This window comes from Portunus trituberculatus, chromosome 27 (genome assembly GCF_017591435.1).
Source record: "Portunus trituberculatus isolate SZX2019 chromosome 27, ASM1759143v1, whole genome shotgun sequence".
Taxonomy (NCBI): Eukaryota; Metazoa; Arthropoda; class Malacostraca; order Decapoda; family Portunidae; genus Portunus; species Portunus trituberculatus.
The window spans coordinates 1,093,177-1,111,874 of NC_059281.1; the positions used below are offsets into that span (position 1 = coordinate 1,093,177).

Here is an 18,698-nt window from a genome sequence, read left to right on the forward strand (position 1 = left end):
AGAAGTCTCGCCGCAAGGCCCTCCTGCTCGACAATGACACTCAGGAGCAACTCATCGATTGGGTCCGGGAACACGAACTTTTGTGGAGGAAGGGGTCACCGACTACAAGGATACAAAAAAGAAGACGGAGCTTTGGGCCAGGAAGGCAAGAGAGCTGGACATTGAGGGAGAAGCCGTAGCTCTCAGGACATGGTGGAATTCAGCCCGGGACCTTTATGCGAAGCTACTCTCCAAGAAGTCTGGCCAGGCTGCAGCTCCCTCCTCCACCACCACCAGACCACGCCGTGCCGCCACCAGAGCCGAGCCTGAAGACTCTTCTGCGATGATGGAGATGAGAGATTGTATGAAGGCCACGAACGCCCTCATGGAGAGACTGGTCCAAGCCCAGAAGATCAGCCATGCAAGGCAGCCCTTCATCACGTACATGTCCCAGTCTCTCCAACGACTACCTGAAGCCCAGTACCAGCTCGCAGTGGATAGGATGACGGCCATCCTCCTTGATATGCAGCGACCCATTCCCCACCCCCTTCCTCCAGCTCCACCACGTCCACCAGCAGCAGCACTACTTCCAGCCCCAGCCTCAGCATCACGGCTTCCAGCAGCAGCCTCTCGACTTCCAGCAACAGCCTCAGCCTCAGGAACAGCCTCAGCACTTCCAGCAATTCCAAACACCCAGAGTCAATCAGCCATCCTCCACCCCCAGGAGCTCCAACGAAGAACTCATGTTGTCAGACAAACCGAATTTTTCCTCCATTAACCTCACCAACATGAGCGCCTTCAGCGAGGGGGAATTCTTCATCAGGACTTCCAAAGGCAGGAGATGAATAATCCACCCATACCCATCACTACCTCAGCTCAAGGGACTGCTGATGTACTTGCAGAGATGAGGGCCACCACCGAGGAGAATTGCAACTGCTTGTGATGTGTTAAAGGGACTGCTCAGTGCTTTTATTAATGTAATATGACATTAAAAATGATGGATGGATGGATTTCAAATAAGTCATAGCACAAGTTTCTTTAATAATCTCTCATAACATTTAAAAGAAAAAACATAGCACAATTTATTCAATGCATTTCCAATACTAGGGCCCCATTAACGTTCAAGTTTCTTTAACAATGTCAAATAACATTTACAACAAAGTAATAAACATGAGTATATATAATATATACAATGCACAAGTGTCTCCTCAGTGTTCTGCACAGTGTTCAGTTGATAGCCACCATTCTCTCCTGCCAGTCCACTGATCTTGCTGGGAAGTTGCACCAATGCTTGAGTAGGTTTCGCTGCCTCTTCCCATCACGTAAGGCTATGTTGGGGCCTTTGCACAACGACAGTGTCCTCCAAGTTCCGCCCTTCTCTCCATGCCCCAGGCTACAGGTTCCCATCTGGTTGTGCACGGTCCACAAGTCTGTTCTGGAGCGCTGGGTAGCGGGTACACATCAGGTTGTGGAGGATGCAGCAAGCTTCCACGATGATTCTGACAGTTTCATGGTAATGTTGCATGGTGGTGAGCAGGATCTGGAACCTGTTGGCCAGGATGCCGAAGGCGTTCTCCACGACCCGTCTTGCCCTGGACAGCCGATAATTGAAGATACGCTCTTCATGGGCGAGGTTTCTTGTGCTGTACGGCTTCATGAGTTAGGTCGGCAGTGAGAAGGCGTCATCCCCGATGATGAAGTAAGGAACATCCTGAGTGCCTTTGGATAGGGGGTCTGGCTGAGGAAAGGCATGGATCCTGTTCTGGTCCAGCCCACGATAGAGATCACTTTCGTTGTAGATCTGAGTGTCTGAGGATGAACCGTTTCCTGAGACGTCAATGTAGGTGAACTTGTAGTCAGCATCCACCATGGCAAACAGGATCACGCTGTAAAAGCCTTTGTAGTTGTATAATTCAGAGCCAGAGTTAGGAGGAGTTTTACAGGCCACGTGCTTGCCATCAATGGCACCAATTGTGTGGGGAAAGTTCCATCTCTGGTACCATTGGTCAGCCAGGTCTCTCCATCCTTGTTGAGTTGTTGGGCAAAACAAGAGTTCATCTGTGTACTCCTCAATGATGGCCTCTACCACTTCTCTGACTACCACACTAATGGTGTTGTGGGGAACCCTCCAGGCATACTGCATGTTTCTGTAGGTGTTACCAGAGGCCAGGTGCCGTTGGGTGATTGCCACTTTGAGACCAGGCTCCAGGCTTGCACTGTAGTTGGTGTCTTGCTTGGTCAATCTGGGGGTCAGCCTCTGTACAAATTCATTAAACATGGCTGGTGGCATCCTCATGAAGTGATGGAAGGCTCCTGGATCCTCATTCCTCAGCTCCACCATCAGCTTGTCATACAGTCCATGTTCAGGCCTTTTCAGTATGCACTGTCTGACCCACACAACTCTGCGTCTCCTTCTCTCTCTTCTCCTTCTGTCAACAGCTTGTTGCAATCTGAGGAGGTTCTGATTCTGCTGCTGGACTAGTACACCAATCATAGAAAGTCTCTCAGCATCCATGGTGATACAATTTTACTGTAACTTTGAGCAAATTCGATATAGATGATATCTGAACTCAACCGCAGCTCGATTCCAAATGAGCTCCTGGTCCATTTCTCCCCGTATATAGCAAAATTCTGGTCCCGCTCCGACATCTCTATACCAACGCCAAACCCAAAGTTCATCGCTGCCATGGATCGCTGCTTCAACGCCCGACAACGTTCCAGCAACGCCGTGTCTGCTCGCAAAACGCTTACAACCGCTCCACCGAAGTTTGTGCAACGTTTAATCGCCGCCCGAGCAACGCTGGCGAAGCAGCGGTGGTCCAGCGTTCAAGATTTCTGCGTTGGCCTAGCGGACCCAAGCGTCCGCGAACTTGCGTCTAGCGGTGCCAAACTTTGACTGGGCGTGTGTGTGGAGAGAGAGAGAGAGAGAGAGAGAGAGAGAGAGAGAGAGAGAGAGAGAGAGAGAGAGAGAGAGAGAGAGAGAGAGAGAGAGAGAGAGAGAGAGAGAGAGAGAGAGAGAGAGAGAGAGAGAGAGAGAGAGAGAGAATGTTTCCCATTAGACCGACGTAAAACCTTCTTGTCTGGCTCATATCTATTTTCGGTCTAAGCTGGTATCTGAGAGGGGATTTCGTGCTCACACTGAATTACAAGGCAAGGGATACTGCAACATTGCGAACTGGAGGCGTGTTAAAGCAAGGTACAATAGCCTGGCGAATTGTTGATGATACCCCTCCTAAAGATTACCCTGAGTGGCTTGGCAGTATTCTTACATTTGAGGAACTTCACTATCTAGTTGACAATTCTTTGTGAGTGTTTGTTGTAGTCTTGTACAGTACATAAAAATGTAAACAAACCTATATAAAGAAGACTGAAGGTTGTTAACAGGGCTGGTAGCAGCTAACAATGGTTTTAACTACAAAATTAAGTAAAAAAAAAATAATAAAAAACATAGGAATCAAAGTGAATCAAATCAATTAATTATGATTATTAATTCACGTATCAAAAGAACTATAATACTAAGAGAATAATCCTACCTCTACCCTTGATATTAACATGGTCTATTTTTTTTTTTGTTTTTGTTATTTTGTTGATGTGATGATAATGAACTAATCGTTTCTCTATAGGATAAATGCCAGTAATTTGTGGATGAAGAAAATACAACTTGAACTAAATGTGGCATAAAATCTTCCCTGTCACTTACACCCCTCCAAATAAAAATAAAAAATAAAAAAAATCGACCCTGCATTGGAAAATCACGTTCCGTCAGTCTTGAAAAAAAAGAAAAAAAAAGAAAAGCGTCATGTTACAAAGCATTTCAAAGTGTCGATAATGAAAATGTTGCCCCATGGTGGCCCATGGTTGTGGAGGAGGGAAAAACTTAGTAGCAAATTTAAACTCTGTAAAGGAACGTTAAAAAATACAAATACAATGTTGCACTATGCCTTAGGAAAAATTAACTCAGAGTTTTTCACACACACACACACACACACACACACACACACACACACACACACACACACACGCGAATAGTTATAATAAACCCCTTTGGATTGAAAAACAGTTATAAATGACAGTGTATCTTTATATATATATATATATATATATATATATATATATATATATATATATATATATATATATATATATATATATATATATATATATATATATATATATATATATATATATATATATATATATATATATATATATATATATATATATATATATATATATATATATATATATATATATATATATATATATATATATATATATATATATATATATATATATATATATATATATATATATATATATATATATATATATATATATATATATATATATATATATATATATATATATATATATATATATATGCATCTTTGTAGGCAACTGATATTATATATAGTACACCTGTCTCACGTAAGAATTGACTAAACTGAAACAAAGTGTATACATAAACATCTATATCCCAACAAAAATAAAAAAAAATAATAATTTGTAAAGGTTCAATATTTGTTGCTAAAACCTACTATGATGAAGTTATACATAGTCGTCTTTGCTCTGAACGCTGGGATGGTGGTGGTGGCAGCAAGCTCCTCCGCAGAGTTGATCGGCATTGACCTACGTAGAAAAATAAGCTTTGCTGATTTCCTTTTAGACATAGGAAGCATTGAATACTGGATAAAAAAAAAAAAAATTCAATATATATTGATATTATCCAATGATTATGTTGATTAATAATAGTAATAATAATAATAATAATAATAATAATAATAATAATAATAATAATAATAGTAATAATAATAATAATAATAATAATAATAATAATAATAATAATAATAACTGTAATAATTAATAACGAACACTATAATAATAATAATAATAATAATAATAATAATAATATTAATAATAATAATAATAATAATAATAACAACATAATAATAATAAATTATATGATAATAATAATAACAATAATACTAATAATTAAATAATAATAATAAGAGGAAGAAACGCAACAATAGTAATATAGTACTAGTAGTAGTAATAAAAAAATAGTAATTATAATAATAAGAATATTAGTAATAATAATAATAATAATAATAATAACAATAATAATAATAATAATAATAATAATAATAATAATAATAATAACAATAACAACAACAATAATAAAAATGACAACTTCAATATCAACAATAACAAATAAGTTACTAAATAATCTAATCTGTATTGAACATTACATTTATTTTTCAATAAAAAAAAGCAAATTCAAGAAAAGCTTTAGAACTAGAAAATAAATAATGTTCATTTACGTCAACAAATTTAATAATAAACATAAAATAATAGGTCAAATAATGCATGAAATAACCTTAGGAAAAAACAAATATATTACCTTTTCATATTTTAAGCCCCACATGTCGAATCTGTATTAAACCAAGGTTTTGGAAGGTTTAGATAGACAGGAAAGAAGGCGGGGCAGGGGGATTCTTTAGGCGCCGCAACAGCTAGGGTCATATTACGCCGCAACTATAGTTTAAGAAAACTAAAAGTAGTTAAAACACTAAAACTAAAGGTAACTAAAAACTAAGACTACATTAAAATACATAATCAAAAGAAATAAAATTTACAGATTGGGGAGGAGGCCCGCTTCTCCCAGAAACCTAAAAACGTCATAGCCAGGAGCCAGAGAAGCTGATCCAAGGACCTTAGATAGATAAAAGACACCGCTATTTCTACCGTGACACCGGTAAAGGTAGCGATGTCGTAACTCTATTAAACCAGGGCACTCTACAAGCAGGTGCCGTACAGTGAGCGGCACCGAGCAGTCATCACAATAAGGTTGTGGGTCCCTGGTCAACAGGTACCCTTGTGTAAGGTACGTGTGACCTATGCGCAGTCGCGCCAATAAAGTCTGTGCACGGCGATCCCAAACACGGGAGTATGTCCAGTGAGGGAGAATGGAAGTAGTGATCTCTCCCAATTTCGAGGTTGCGACCCCCGTTAGCCATTTCCTCTGCCAAATTGCTGCAATCGTCACACGAATAAAATGAAATAGGTCTCGAAACGGAAGAAGGGCAGGAGATGGAGCGCGACTTGCTGCCTCTTTAGCGAGGCGATCTGCGTGTTCATTCCCGGGAACACCTACGTAACCAGGGACCCAACAGAACCCGACACGATATCCTCGTTTGGTAAGAAGATATAGCCACTCCAGGGCTGATAAAACCAAAGGATTAAGGAAGACAGTGCAAAAAAGAGCAGTAAGAGCACTGCGACAATCACTAAAAATTGTAAAAGACGAAACCGGGAGAGTAAAAATGATCTGTAAAACTAGGACTATGGCAGACAGCTCTGCCGTAAAAACGGACGCAACTGAAGGAAGGCTGCCACACCGATAAAAAGAGGGGAAAACCACAATAAACCCAACACCTGCTTCGGAATTTGGAACCATCAGTAAAAACGGGATATCATCAGAATGGATAAAAAAGTGTTCTAAAAACTATGTGTGGGACAGAGATGGCAGAAAATCTTTCTTGCCATTCATGGCAGGAGTGGGAGACGGAAAGAGGAGACAGGAGTGGGATCGATGGACAACAAAATCATTAGGTTTGCCACTCGAAGGCCAAAAGGTTTAGGTAGACTTGGTCGAGAGTGACATATGCCTGCGAACGTGAGTCCCGCAATATTGAGAGACAAGTGACAGAATCGGGAAGATGGTGGGTCGAGCGGCCACAAACCAGCATCCACTAGAAGGCTAGGTATTGGAGATGTCCGAAATGCACCCGTAGCCAAGCGGACCCCAGCATGATGCACGGGGTTAAGCGTGCGTAGTCGTGCATCCGTTGCGGATGAATAGATCTCACAGCCGTACTCCAGCTTTGGAAGTATAAGTATACGGTGAAGAAGCAGCAAAGTGTCCCTGTCCGAACCCCAAGAGGTGTGACTTAAAACACGAAGAAGGGATAGTGCCGTCCTGCAAGACGCTTTAAGAGAACGGAAATGTGGAACCTAATTAAGACAACTGTAAACAATAGGCCAAGATATCGAGTGGCCTCCACACATATGATGCGTTTTTTGGCTAAATATAAATCTGGATCTGGATGGACGCCACGATTTCGAAAAAAATGCACAGACACGGTCTTTGAGGTGGAGAATCGAAAACCGTTTATGTTGACCAAACTGGACATCTGACTTATTGCCAGTTGGAGCTTTCGCTCAATCAGTGACATACTACCAGCAGCAAAAGAGATGCACAAGTCGTCCACATATAAAGAGTTGTGAACGCCATCCGTTAGAGTATCTATAACACCATTTATTGCAACTGCGAATAGCAAAACACTAAGAATACTTCCCTGTGGGACACCGTCATTTAAAGCAGTAGCATCGGACATAACACTCCCCACTTGAACCTGTAACGTCTAGATAAAAAACTGCTGGATAAAAACAGGAAGGTCGCCACGGAGACCAAAATTAAACAAGGAACGTAAAATCCCATGACACCAATCTGTGTCGTACGCCTCCTCCAGGTCATAAAATACAGTAACCTGGTGGTGGTGATTAGCGAAGGCCTCACAAATATAAGACTTTAAGGATAAAAGAGCATCCGTAGTAGACCTCATACTTCGGAAGCCTTACTGTATCGATGACAAGTCCCCCTCTCCAAGTTCCACATGATTCTTACACATTTACCATCTTTTTTAAGACTTTATAAATACAAGTCGTCAAAGATATAGGACGGTAATTCGTAGCCTGGAGATGATCTTTCCCAGGCTTCGGAAATGGGACAACCACTGCCATAGCCCAAGAAGATGGAAAGTCACCGGTATGCCAAATCATATTATATACATTTAATAAAAAGTTTAAACCCCGGTGAGACATGTGACGCAAAAAGGCATAAGAAATGTCGTCTGGACCAGGAGAAGAGTCATGACACTGGGACAAAGCAGTCCGCAACTCGGAGGCAGAGAAGGGGACATTATAGGACTGCTGAGAGATTCCATTCTCTGGCGGTAACGTGCGCCCGAAGCTGCAGGATGCCTCCGGGAAACACTAGCAAAGCGCTCCGCGAAGAGGACGTCGACAGTCCTAGGATCTGCCACCATTCGCCCAGCAGACAACAAAACTGGTGGGGGAGGAACAGAATACTTCCCGGCAATTCGGCGGACTTTGTTAAAGACATCTATAAGAGGGGTGTCGGCATTAATGGAAGACACATAAGCTTTCCAAGAGGCTCTTTGTGCCTCTTTAAAAACGCAGCGGGCTCAAGCTTGGCAGCGCCGAAAAGCTTCAAGGCACTGCGGGTCCCCACGATGGATGCATTTTAAAAAAGGCGCCGCAACAGCCAAAATCATATGGCTCTGCTTCAAAAATCTAAAATGTCTAAAATCTGTTAATAACAATTCAGTAGTTTAAAAACTAAAAGAGGACAATAAAACTAAATAAAATATTAAAATACATAATAAAATAAGAATAAAATGCATAGTTTTGGGAGAAGGCCAGCTTCTCCCAAAAATCTAAAAACGTCATGGCCTTGGGCCAGGCACTCTGGTCCAAGGACCTTTGAGAAATAATAGACACCGCTATCTCTACCGCGAAAGCGGTAGAGGTAGCGGTGTCGTAACTCTATCAAACTAGGGCACTCTACCAATAGGTGCCGCACTGTAAGCGGCACCAGGCAGTCATCACAGTAAGGTTGAGTGTCCCTGGTCAACAGGTATCTATACGCACTCGCGCCAATAAAGTCTGTAAACGTCGATCCCGAACATGGGTGTATGTCCAGTGAGGGATAGAGGAAGTAGTGATCTCTCCCATTTTTGAGGTTGCGACCCTCGTTTTCCATCTACTCTGCCAAATTGCTGCAACTGCCTCACGAATTAGAGGAAAGATATCTCAAAAAGGAACAGAGGCAGGAGATGGAGCGCGACTTGCTGCCTCTTTAGCGAGGCGATCTGCGTGTTCATTCCCTGGAACACCAACGTGACCAGGGACCCAACAGAACCCAACACGATATCATCGTTGTGTAAGAAGGTATAGCCACTCCAGGGCTGATAAAACCAAAGGGTTAAAGGATACAGTGCAAGAGAGAGAAGTAAGAGCACTGCGACAGTCACTAAAAATTGTAAAAGACGAAACCGGTAGAATATAAATTATTTGTAAAGCTAGGACTATGGGAGACAGCTCCGCAGTAAAGACGAATGCCACTGAAGGAAGGCTGCCAGACCGATAAAAAGAGGGGAAAACCACACTAAATCCAACCAACGCCTTCGTCGGATTTGGAGCCATCAGTAAAAACAGGGATATCATTAGAATGCATAAAAAAATGTTCTAAAAACCGTGTGTGGGACAGAGCTGGCAGAAAATCCTTCTTGTCATTCATGGCAAGGCATAATGAGATATCAGGAAGCTGCCAATAACCGACTAGTGGGAGCCGGAGAAAGTACTCAGGAGTGGGGTCGATAGATAACTCCGCCATGAGATTTGCAACTCCAAGGCCAAAAGGTTTAGGGAGACTCGGTCGAGTGGCATTTGCCTGCGAACGCATCATTGACAAACAAGGGACAGGATCTGGAAGACGGTGGAAACGAAACCAACACCAGAGCATCGAAGACTGGCGCCGGAGATCGAGCGGTCAGAAACCAGCATGCACTAGAAGGCTAGGTATTGGAGATGTCCGAAATGCACATGTAGCCAAGCGGATCCCAGCATGATGCACGGAGTCAAGCGTGCGTAGTCGTGCATCCGTTGCAGATGAGTAGATCTCACAGCCGAATTCCAGCTTGGGAAGTATGAGTGTGCGGTGAAGCAGCAGCAACCTCAAGAGGTGTGACTTAAAAACCGAAGAAGGGATAATGCCTGCCGACAAGACGCCTTAAGAGAACGGAAATGGGTAACCCAGGTGAGACGGTTGTCAAATAAAAGGCCAAGATATCGAGTCGCCTCAACGCATGAGAGGCGTCTATTGGCGAGGTATAAATCCGGGTCTGGATGGACACCACGGTTGCGACAAAAATGCATGGCTACGGTCTTGGAGGTGGAGAATCGAAAACCGTACATGTTTGCCCAACTGGACACCCTATTGATCGCCAGTTGGAGCTTGCGCTTAATCAGTGACTTCCTATCAGCTGCAAATGAAATACATAAATCATCAACATATAAGGAGCTGTGAATGCCATCTGGGAGAGTATCAATAACCCCATTGATGGCGACTGCGAATAGTGTAACACTAAGAATACTTCCCTGTGGGACACCATCATTTAGAGCGGTAGCCTCAGAGAGAACACTTCCCACTCGAACCCGTAAAAGACGTCTAGAAAAAAACTGCTGAATAAGAATAAGAAGGCGGCCACGAAGGCCAAAATTAAACAAAGACTGTAAAATGCCATGACACCAAGCCGTGTCGTAGGCCTTCTCCAGGTCAAAAAACACTGTTACTTGATGGTGGTGATTAGCGAAATGATAAAAGACCATCGTCTTTCGGAAGCCGTACTGTACCGAGGACAGGTACTTCCCCCTCTCCAAGTACCACATGAGTTTTACATTAACCATCTTTTTTAATACTTTACAAATGCAAGACGTCAACGATATAGGACGATAGTTCGTAACCTGAAGATTATCTTTCCCAGACTTCGGAAATGGGAGAACCACTGCGACAGCCCAAGAAGTTGGAAAGTCACCGGTATGCCAAATCATATTGTAAAGATTTAATAAAAAGTTAAAAGCAATGTCAGACATGTGGCGCAAGAAGGCATAAGGTATATCATCTGGGCCAGGAGAAGAGTCATGACACTTCTTCCAGTGGAAGAAAAATTTATGCCCAGAGATTCCATTCTCTGGCGGTGACGTGCGCCCGGGGCAGCAGGATGCCTCCGGAAAACACTGGCAAAGTGCTCTGCGAAGAGGTCGGTGACAGTCCTAGGGTCTGCCACCGTTCGCCCAGAAGACAACAATACTGGTGAAGAAGCAGAATGTTTCCCAGCAATTCGGCGGACTTTGTTAAAGACATCCGTAAGAGAAGTGCGGGCGTTAATGGAAGAGACATAAGCTTTCCAAGAGGCTCTTTGTTCCTCTTTCAAAACGCGGCGGGCTTGAGCTCGGCATCGCCGAAAAGCGTCTAGACACTGCGGATCCCCATGATGTCGCCGGAGACGAGAGAAAGCTACCCGTTTCACCGCTGCGTTCCACCATGGAACAGGACGCTTAGTAAAGTGGCCGAACGTCCTAGGGATTGTCTGAAGTGCTACTGAACGTATAAAATCGGCAAAATAATCAACAGCCTCAGCACAAGTAGAAAAATCAGCCAACGGACTGATAAAAGAGTTAAGGTCTGTGAATCGAGGCCTATCTGCCTGGTCTAAAACCCAGCGTGGGGGCCGGGACTGTAGCTCAGAGTTCACAGATTCAAATAAAATAGGAAAGTGGTCACTAACGTGTAAATCCGGTAGGACCCGCTAATTAAAATCAAGGAAAGAATTAGATGTACAAATAAAAAGATTGATAGCTGTAAAAGTCCCAGTAGGACTATGGAAATATGTGACATCCCCATAATTTAAAATCTCCAATCCCTCATCCTCAATAAAATAACCGATTAAGACCCCACGATGATTACTAGCACCTTCATCCCACAATGGGTGATGGCTGTTAAAATCTCCCAACAAGAGGAAAGGCGGAGTCAGCTGACGCACCAGACCGTCAAGCTCACCCCTGGTCGTTCCATAAAAAACTTTAACACCAATCATCTGAAGGGGAGAGTTGAGTTGCACGGGGACAGCAGTTATGTCTTGACGGACTATGATAGCTGTGCCACCGTGGTGGCCCTGGTCAGGGAAAGGAAAGCTAAAAATTAGGTGCAGTGAACGGGCGAGCCTTTTGAATGGGCTGCCCGTGGCTCGCCTGACTAGAAATAATCAACCGACGAGAAGACACCGGGAGTGTATATGTTCCGGGTCGTTGGATGGATGGATGGATGGATTTTGTTTTGGCGTCTCAACATCTGAGGTCATATGGCGCCGTTACAAAAAGGTAAAAAGAAAATATGAAAAAAAAGGAAAGAAAGGAATTAAAAACTATAATAGTAAAAACATTGTAAAAAACTAACTAAAAACAATGAAAAATAATGCAATTAAAAGTATCTAAAAAACAAATAAGTAAACACAATAAAATTAAATAAAGTTCACATATTTAGGAGAAGGCCCGCTTCTCCCAAAAAAAACTAAAAACATCATGACCTTGGGCCAGACACTCTGGCCCAAGGACCTTTGAGATATAATAGACACCGATATCTCTACCGCCACAGCGGTAGAGGTAGCGGTGTCTTAAATCAGTCAAACTAGGGCACTCCAGTAGTAGGTGCCGCACCGTAAGCGGCACCAGGCAATCATCACAGTATGGTTAAGGGTCCCTGGTCAGGAGGTACCTTTGTGTAAGGTACGTGTGACCTATACGAAGTCCCCCCCAGATGGGAACCGCCTTGTCGTGGTGTGGGGGCTTGCGTGCCCCTGTGACCTGGCGAGCTAGGCTAGAGGTGGCTTAGGCCCCTGCTCTACCCTTTCGAGGTGGAGAGGGCTACCCATGCTAGTAGGGTCGCCAGTGAGGGGACAGACTAAATTATTCTACGTAGGCTGCCAGTGGACCAGCGGAGCCACCCGCTGGAAGGATCGCCCAATACGGGCCGTCCTGTGCTGGATGGTTGGGTGTCCAGGCTGAGATGCTTTGGGAGGGGAGTCTCAGCTCTGTCGTGGACAAACATTCGTATCATGTGGAGCCTTTTTTTTAAAACGACTGGTCCGCATGGGGACGAGGTACCCCGTACGAGCGCTCCCTCCAATTGTAGTCCAAGTAGATGATTTCCTTGCCCATGGGGCTAATCTTTTGCAATCCTGTTTTTTTTTATATGGGAAAACACAAAAAATCTTAAGGTTCTTGTGAGGTGGCTCACCTGGCCCACGAGACGTCATCTTCAGGTCTGAGTGGGAAGGAGGATTCCCCTCTACAAGGGCCTCCTGCAGCAGTCTCCTGTTCAGGGAGTTCTTCTGAGGGACGTATTTCTGTTGCTTATGACTTCCTTGTGATGGTAAATATTAACCCTTGCACTCAATTCTGTAGGTGTATGACACGGTTCTACGTATTCGACTGGTTTATGAAAAGGACTTTCCATCTAACCGTTGCTATGTAACGTTTCTGTCTTGTGATGAAGCCAGTCTGGCTTATGAAAATGTAGCATCTCTGCCCTTTGCCGGCCATGGCTTTAAAACTGAATTTCTCCAGTCACGTAATTATTCAGACAGTGACATGGATTACATCCCAAATGTTTTTGAAAACTATTTAGAGAATTCAGTTCCTGAGGTCCGCCAGATCCTGCCTCCTCGTTGGTTTGTGGCGTACTATAGAAATGGTCGTGGGAACTTCATTCATGCCTCCCGGTATCTTGCCAAAGAAATCGGAACTATTCCTGAGGAAAACCTCAAGAAATATGGTAAAGGGTGCTAGTGCGAGCTAAAGATATTACACAAGCGAGGATGTTCCAACATCTCCCATGCCTTTCTGACAGCATGTTTAAGACTGTTAAGGCTCATCCCACCTTTAATTATGGCAAATGTTGTGTTTATAGTCAAGAACTTTATGAATTTCCAGAGGAGGAAATACTAGCAATGAGTCCTACTTCTGTGCAAAAGGTGACTAAGATGAGAAACTCCTCCAACATGGTCCTTCTCACCTTTTTTGGCTCCACCCTCCCTGACCGAGTTAATATCGGACCTATTAATCTTAGGGTGAGGCGTTTTATTTCCCGTTCTCTTCAGTGCTTCTCATGCTATGGGTACGGTCACGGCAAAAGCTCGTGTAAAGGAAGCTTCCCGATGTGGTAATTGCTCTGCACTCGACTCGCATTCAGAGGAGCATTGCAATGGTGCAGCTTATTGTCTTCATTGCCGTGATGCTCACCAGTTACGTTCCAGGCAATGCCCCAGGTATCGCCTGAAGCAGGACATTCTACAGCTTGCCAATAGTCAATTTATCAGCCGCGGTAGCGCCCGCCGTGAACTCCTCTACCGCCAGAAGGACGGCACTGGTGCGACATCTTATGCTGCATTGGCCGCTCGCTCTTCTGATGAGTTGGCCGGTCCGAAGATGACAACTCCTGCTACCTCTCGCTCTCTTGGGGCGGGTGGTCCTGTTCATTTGGCCAATAGGTTTGCCCTATTGTCCGATGACTCGGTTGAATCAACTCTTAGAATTGACGAGACAAATACATGTAGTAGATGTTCATTTGCCACCTGTATCGCCTAAGCCTTTGAAGGGCCTGACCAAACGCGACCGCGGGTCCGCGAACTCGATAGATTTAGCTCAGGCTAAACAGTCTAAAGTTTCTCCTGGTGTACGTGATCGTGAGTCCTCGAGGGACCGTTCTGCAATGGTAGCTCCAGTAGTTTCTGTCCAGCTTCCTGTGACACCCTCCGTCTCAGATCGGGCTTCTTGCGATAAGGACAGTCCGAGTATTGAGACGTCCGATGATATTGTCACAGCCGTCCCTCTTGGACCCACTGTATTGGAAAGTGCAGCCCTGCCTGATCCTCGTCCTCCGAGGACCGGTAAAAGTGATGATAGTTCACATCACCCACCGATAAGCCGAAAGGCTGCGGTCCAACGACCCGGCACATCTCAACACCCGGTATCTTTTCGTCGTTTGATTATTTCTAGTCAAGTCAGTCACGGGTAGCCTCAAAAGGCTCGCTCGTCCACTGCACCCAAATAGTCGTCTTTAAGCTTCTAAAGTGGAACTGTAGAGGCCTTCGCGCCTCGTGGGGGGAACTCCGAGCTTTCCTGTCGTAGTTCTCTCATGTGTAGCTGTACAAGAGACTATGATAGGTGATAGTACTTATTCTAGTCCTCCTTGCTATCGTGCCTTTTTAGTATTTCTTTCCCTGACCAGAGTCACCACGGTGGCACAGCTATTCTAGTCCGTCATGATATACCTGTATCCCAGAACAACTTAACTCTTCCCTTCAGGTGGTTGCTGTTAAGGTCTTTATGGGACGACTGTACGCCATCTGCAGTTTATATCTCCCTCCTCGGCTTCCTGTCTAGAGGGGTGAGCTTGACGGCCTGGTGCATCAGCTACCTTCGCCATTCCTCTTGATGGGAGATTTTAACGGCCGTCACCCATTGTGGGATGAAGGTGCTAGTAATCATCATGGGGTTTTAATCGGTTCTTTTATTGAGGATGAGAGATTGGAAGTTTTAAATTCTGTGGATGTAAACATTTCCATAGTCCCACTGGGACTTTTACGGCTATCGATCTTTCTATTTGTACATCTAATTATTTACTCAAATTTAATATGCGGGCCCTACCAGATTTACACGGTAGTGAACATTTCCCGATTTTATTAGGATCTCTGAAATCTAAGCCACAGTCCTGGCCCCCACGCTGGGTTTTAGACAAGGCAGATTGGCCTTGATTCACAGACCTTAGCTCATTTATCCGTCCGCTTGGTGATTTTTCTACTTGTGCTGAGGCTGTTGATTGTTTTACCGATTTTTTTTTATTTCAGTAGCTTCTTCAGAGAATCCCTAGGACGTCAGGTCGCTTTACTAAGCGCCCCGTTCCTTGGTGGAACGCAGCATGCACTGCAGCGGTGAAAGAAAAACGGGCAGCTTTCTCGTCTTCGGCGACATCGCGGGGACCCGCAGTGTCTGGAAGCTTTTCGGCGATGCTGAGCTCGGGCACGCCGCGTTTTGAAAGAGGCACAAAGAGCCTCTTGGAAAGATTATGTGTCTTCCATTAATGTCCACACTCTTCTTACGGATGTCTTTAAAAAAGTCCGGCGAATTGCTGGGAAGTCTGCTGGGCGAACGGTGGCAGACCCTTGGACTGTCGCCGACCTCTTCGCGGAGCACTTTGCCAATGTTTCCCGTAGGCATCCTGCAGCTCCAGGCGCACGTCACCGCCAGAGAAAGCAATCTCTTGGCATAAATTTTTCTTCCACAGGAGGGGAGTCTTATAATGTCCCCTTCTCTGCCTCCGAGTTGCGGACATGACTCTTCTCCTGGCCCAGTTGACATTCCATATGCCTTCTTCCGCCACATGTCTGAGAGTGTTTTTAATTTTTTATTAAATCTTTATAATATGATTTAGCATACCAGTGACTTTCCTACTTCTTGGGTTGTGGCAGTGGTTCTCCCATTTCCGAAGCCTGGGAAGGATCATCTCCAAGCTACGAATTACCGTCCTGTATCTTTGATGTCTTGTATTTGTAAAGTGTTAGAAAAAATGGTAAAAGTATGACTCATGTGGTACTTGGAGAGGGGGTAGTACTTGTCATCGGTACAGTATGGCTTCCGAAAAATGAGGTCTACTACGGATGCTCTTTTATCCGTAGAGTCTTTTATTTGTGAGGCATTCGCTTATCACCACCACCAGGGTACTGTAATTTTTTACCTGGAGAAGGCCTACTACCCAGCTTGGTGTCATGGGATTTTACGTTCCATGTTTAATTTTGGTTTCCGTGGTCACATTCCTATTTTTATCCAGTAGTTTTTATGCAGACGTCTTTTACGGGTTCGTGTGGGGAGTGTTCTCTCCGATGCTATAGCTTTAAATGACGGTCTCCCACAGGGAAATATTCTTAGTGTTACGCTATTCGCAGTTGCAATAAATGGTGTTATAGATACTCTACCAGGTGGCGTTCACATATCTTTATATGTGGACGACTTGTCCATCTCTTTTGCTGCTGCTAGGATGTCACTAATTGAGCGAAAGCTCCAACTGGCAATAAATCGGTTGGCCAGTTGGGCCAACATAAACGGTTTTCGATTCTCCACCTCAAAGACCGTGTCTATGCATTTTTGTCGAAATCGTGGTGTCAATCCAGATCCCGATTTATATTTAGCCAATAGACTCATCTCGTGTGTGGAGGCCACTCGATATCTTGGCCTATTGTTTGATAGCCGTCTTACTTGGGATCCACATTTCTGTTCTCTCAAAGCGTCTTGCAGGACGGCACTATCCCTTCTTCGCGTTTTAAGTCACACCTCTTGGGGTGCGAACAGGGATACTTTGCTGCTTCATCACCGTACACTTATACTTCCAAAGCTGGAGTACGGCTGTGAGATCTATTCATCCGCAACGAATGCACACCTACGCACGCTTGACCCCGTGCACCATGCTGGGGTCCGCTTGGCTACGGATGCATTTCGGACATCTCCAACACCTAGCCTTCTAGTGGATGCTGGTTTCTGGCCGCTCGACCTCCGGCGCCAATGTTCGATGCTCCGATGTTAGTTTCGCACCTACCGTCTTCCCGATTCTGTCCTTTGTATGTTAATGTTGCGGGACTCGCGTTCGCTGGCGTATGACACTCGACCGAGTCCACCTAAACCTTTTCACCTTCGAGTGGCAAACCTGATGATGGATTTGTCCATCGACCCCACTCCTCTCTACTTTTTCCGGCTTCCACGAGTTGGTTATTGGCAGCTTCCGGCAAGAAGGATTTTTTTTTGCCAGCTCTGTCCCACACACGGTTTTTAGAACACTTTTTTATCCATTCTGATGAAATCCCTGTTTTAACTGATGGTTCCAAATCTGACGCAGGCGTTGGATTTAGTGAGGTTTTCCCCTCTTTTTATCGGAATGGCAGCCTTCCTATGGTAGCCTCCGTCTTTACTGCAGAGCTGTCTGCCATATTTTTAGCTTTACAGATTATTTTTACTCTCCCGGTTTCGTCTTTTACAATTTTTAGTAACTGTCGCAGTGCTCTTACTGCTTTCTCTTGCACTGTCTGCCTTAACTCTTTGATTTTATCAGCCCTGGAGTGGGTATATCTTCTTACCCAACGTGGATATCATGTTGGGTTCTGTTGGGTCCCTGGTCATGTTGGTGTTCTAGGGAATGAACACGCAGACCGCCTCGCTAAAGAGGCAGCAAGTCGCGCTCCGTCTCTTTCCCCTGTTCTGTTTTGAGATACATTTCATGCAAATCGTGTGGCGATTGCAGCACTTTGGCAGAGGAGATGGCTAACAGGAGTCGCAACCTTGAAAATGGGAGAGGTTACTACTTCCATGTCCGGGATCGCCGTGCACAGACTTTATTGGCGCGACTCCGTATAGGTCACACGTACCTTACATAAAGGAACCTCCTGACCAAGGACCCTCAACCTTACTGTGATGACTGCTTGGTGCCGCTTACGGTATGGCACCTACTAGTGGAGTGCCCCAGTTTGACTGACTACCGCTACCTCTACCGCTATCGCGGTAGAGATAGCGGTGTCTATTATATCTCAAATGTCTTTGAACCAGAGTGTCTGGCCCAGAGCCATGACGTTTTTAAGTTTTTGGGAGAAGCTGGGCTTCTCCCAAAGCTTTGAATTTTATACTAATTTCATTATATGCATTTTAATATTTCATTTATTTTTATTTTATTTATTTATTTTTTTTAGATACTCTACTGTTTTTAACTTCCTTTATATAGTTTTTTTTTTAAGTGCTTTGACTTTTTAAATTATTAAAGCAGAGCCAAATGACCCCAGCCGTTGCGGCGCCTTAAACAAAATCCATCCATCCATCCCATACAAAGTCCACGATTCCTGAGGAAAAGCTCAAGAAATATGGTAAAAGGGTGCTAGTGCGAGCTAAAGATATTGCACAAGCGAGGATGTTGCAACATCTCCCATGCCCTTCTGACAGCATGTTTGAGACTGTCAAGGGTAATCCCACCCTTAATT

At 44.3% G+C, this 18,698-nt stretch overlaps 1 protein-coding gene across 1 annotated transcript; it reads right to left on the minus strand.

The window, feature by feature from the left end:
• Window positions 1-1,639: 1,639 nt before the first annotated feature.
• LOC123509912 (putative nuclease HARBI1) lies at window positions 1,640-2,494 on the minus strand. Its single transcript, XM_045264533.1, has one exon. It carries the CDS (start codon window positions 2,492-2,494, stop codon window positions 1,640-1,642), a length of 855 nt encoding a protein of 284 aa, XP_045120468.1.
• Between the last annotated feature and the right edge of the window lie 16,204 nt (window positions 2,495-18,698).

Bases quoted from the DNA above. Each gene is read 5' to 3' on its own strand.
- LOC123509912 (XM_045264533.1), bottom strand. From the start codon at position 2,494: ATGGATGCTGAGAGACTTTCTATGATTGGTGTACTAGTCCAGCAGCAG.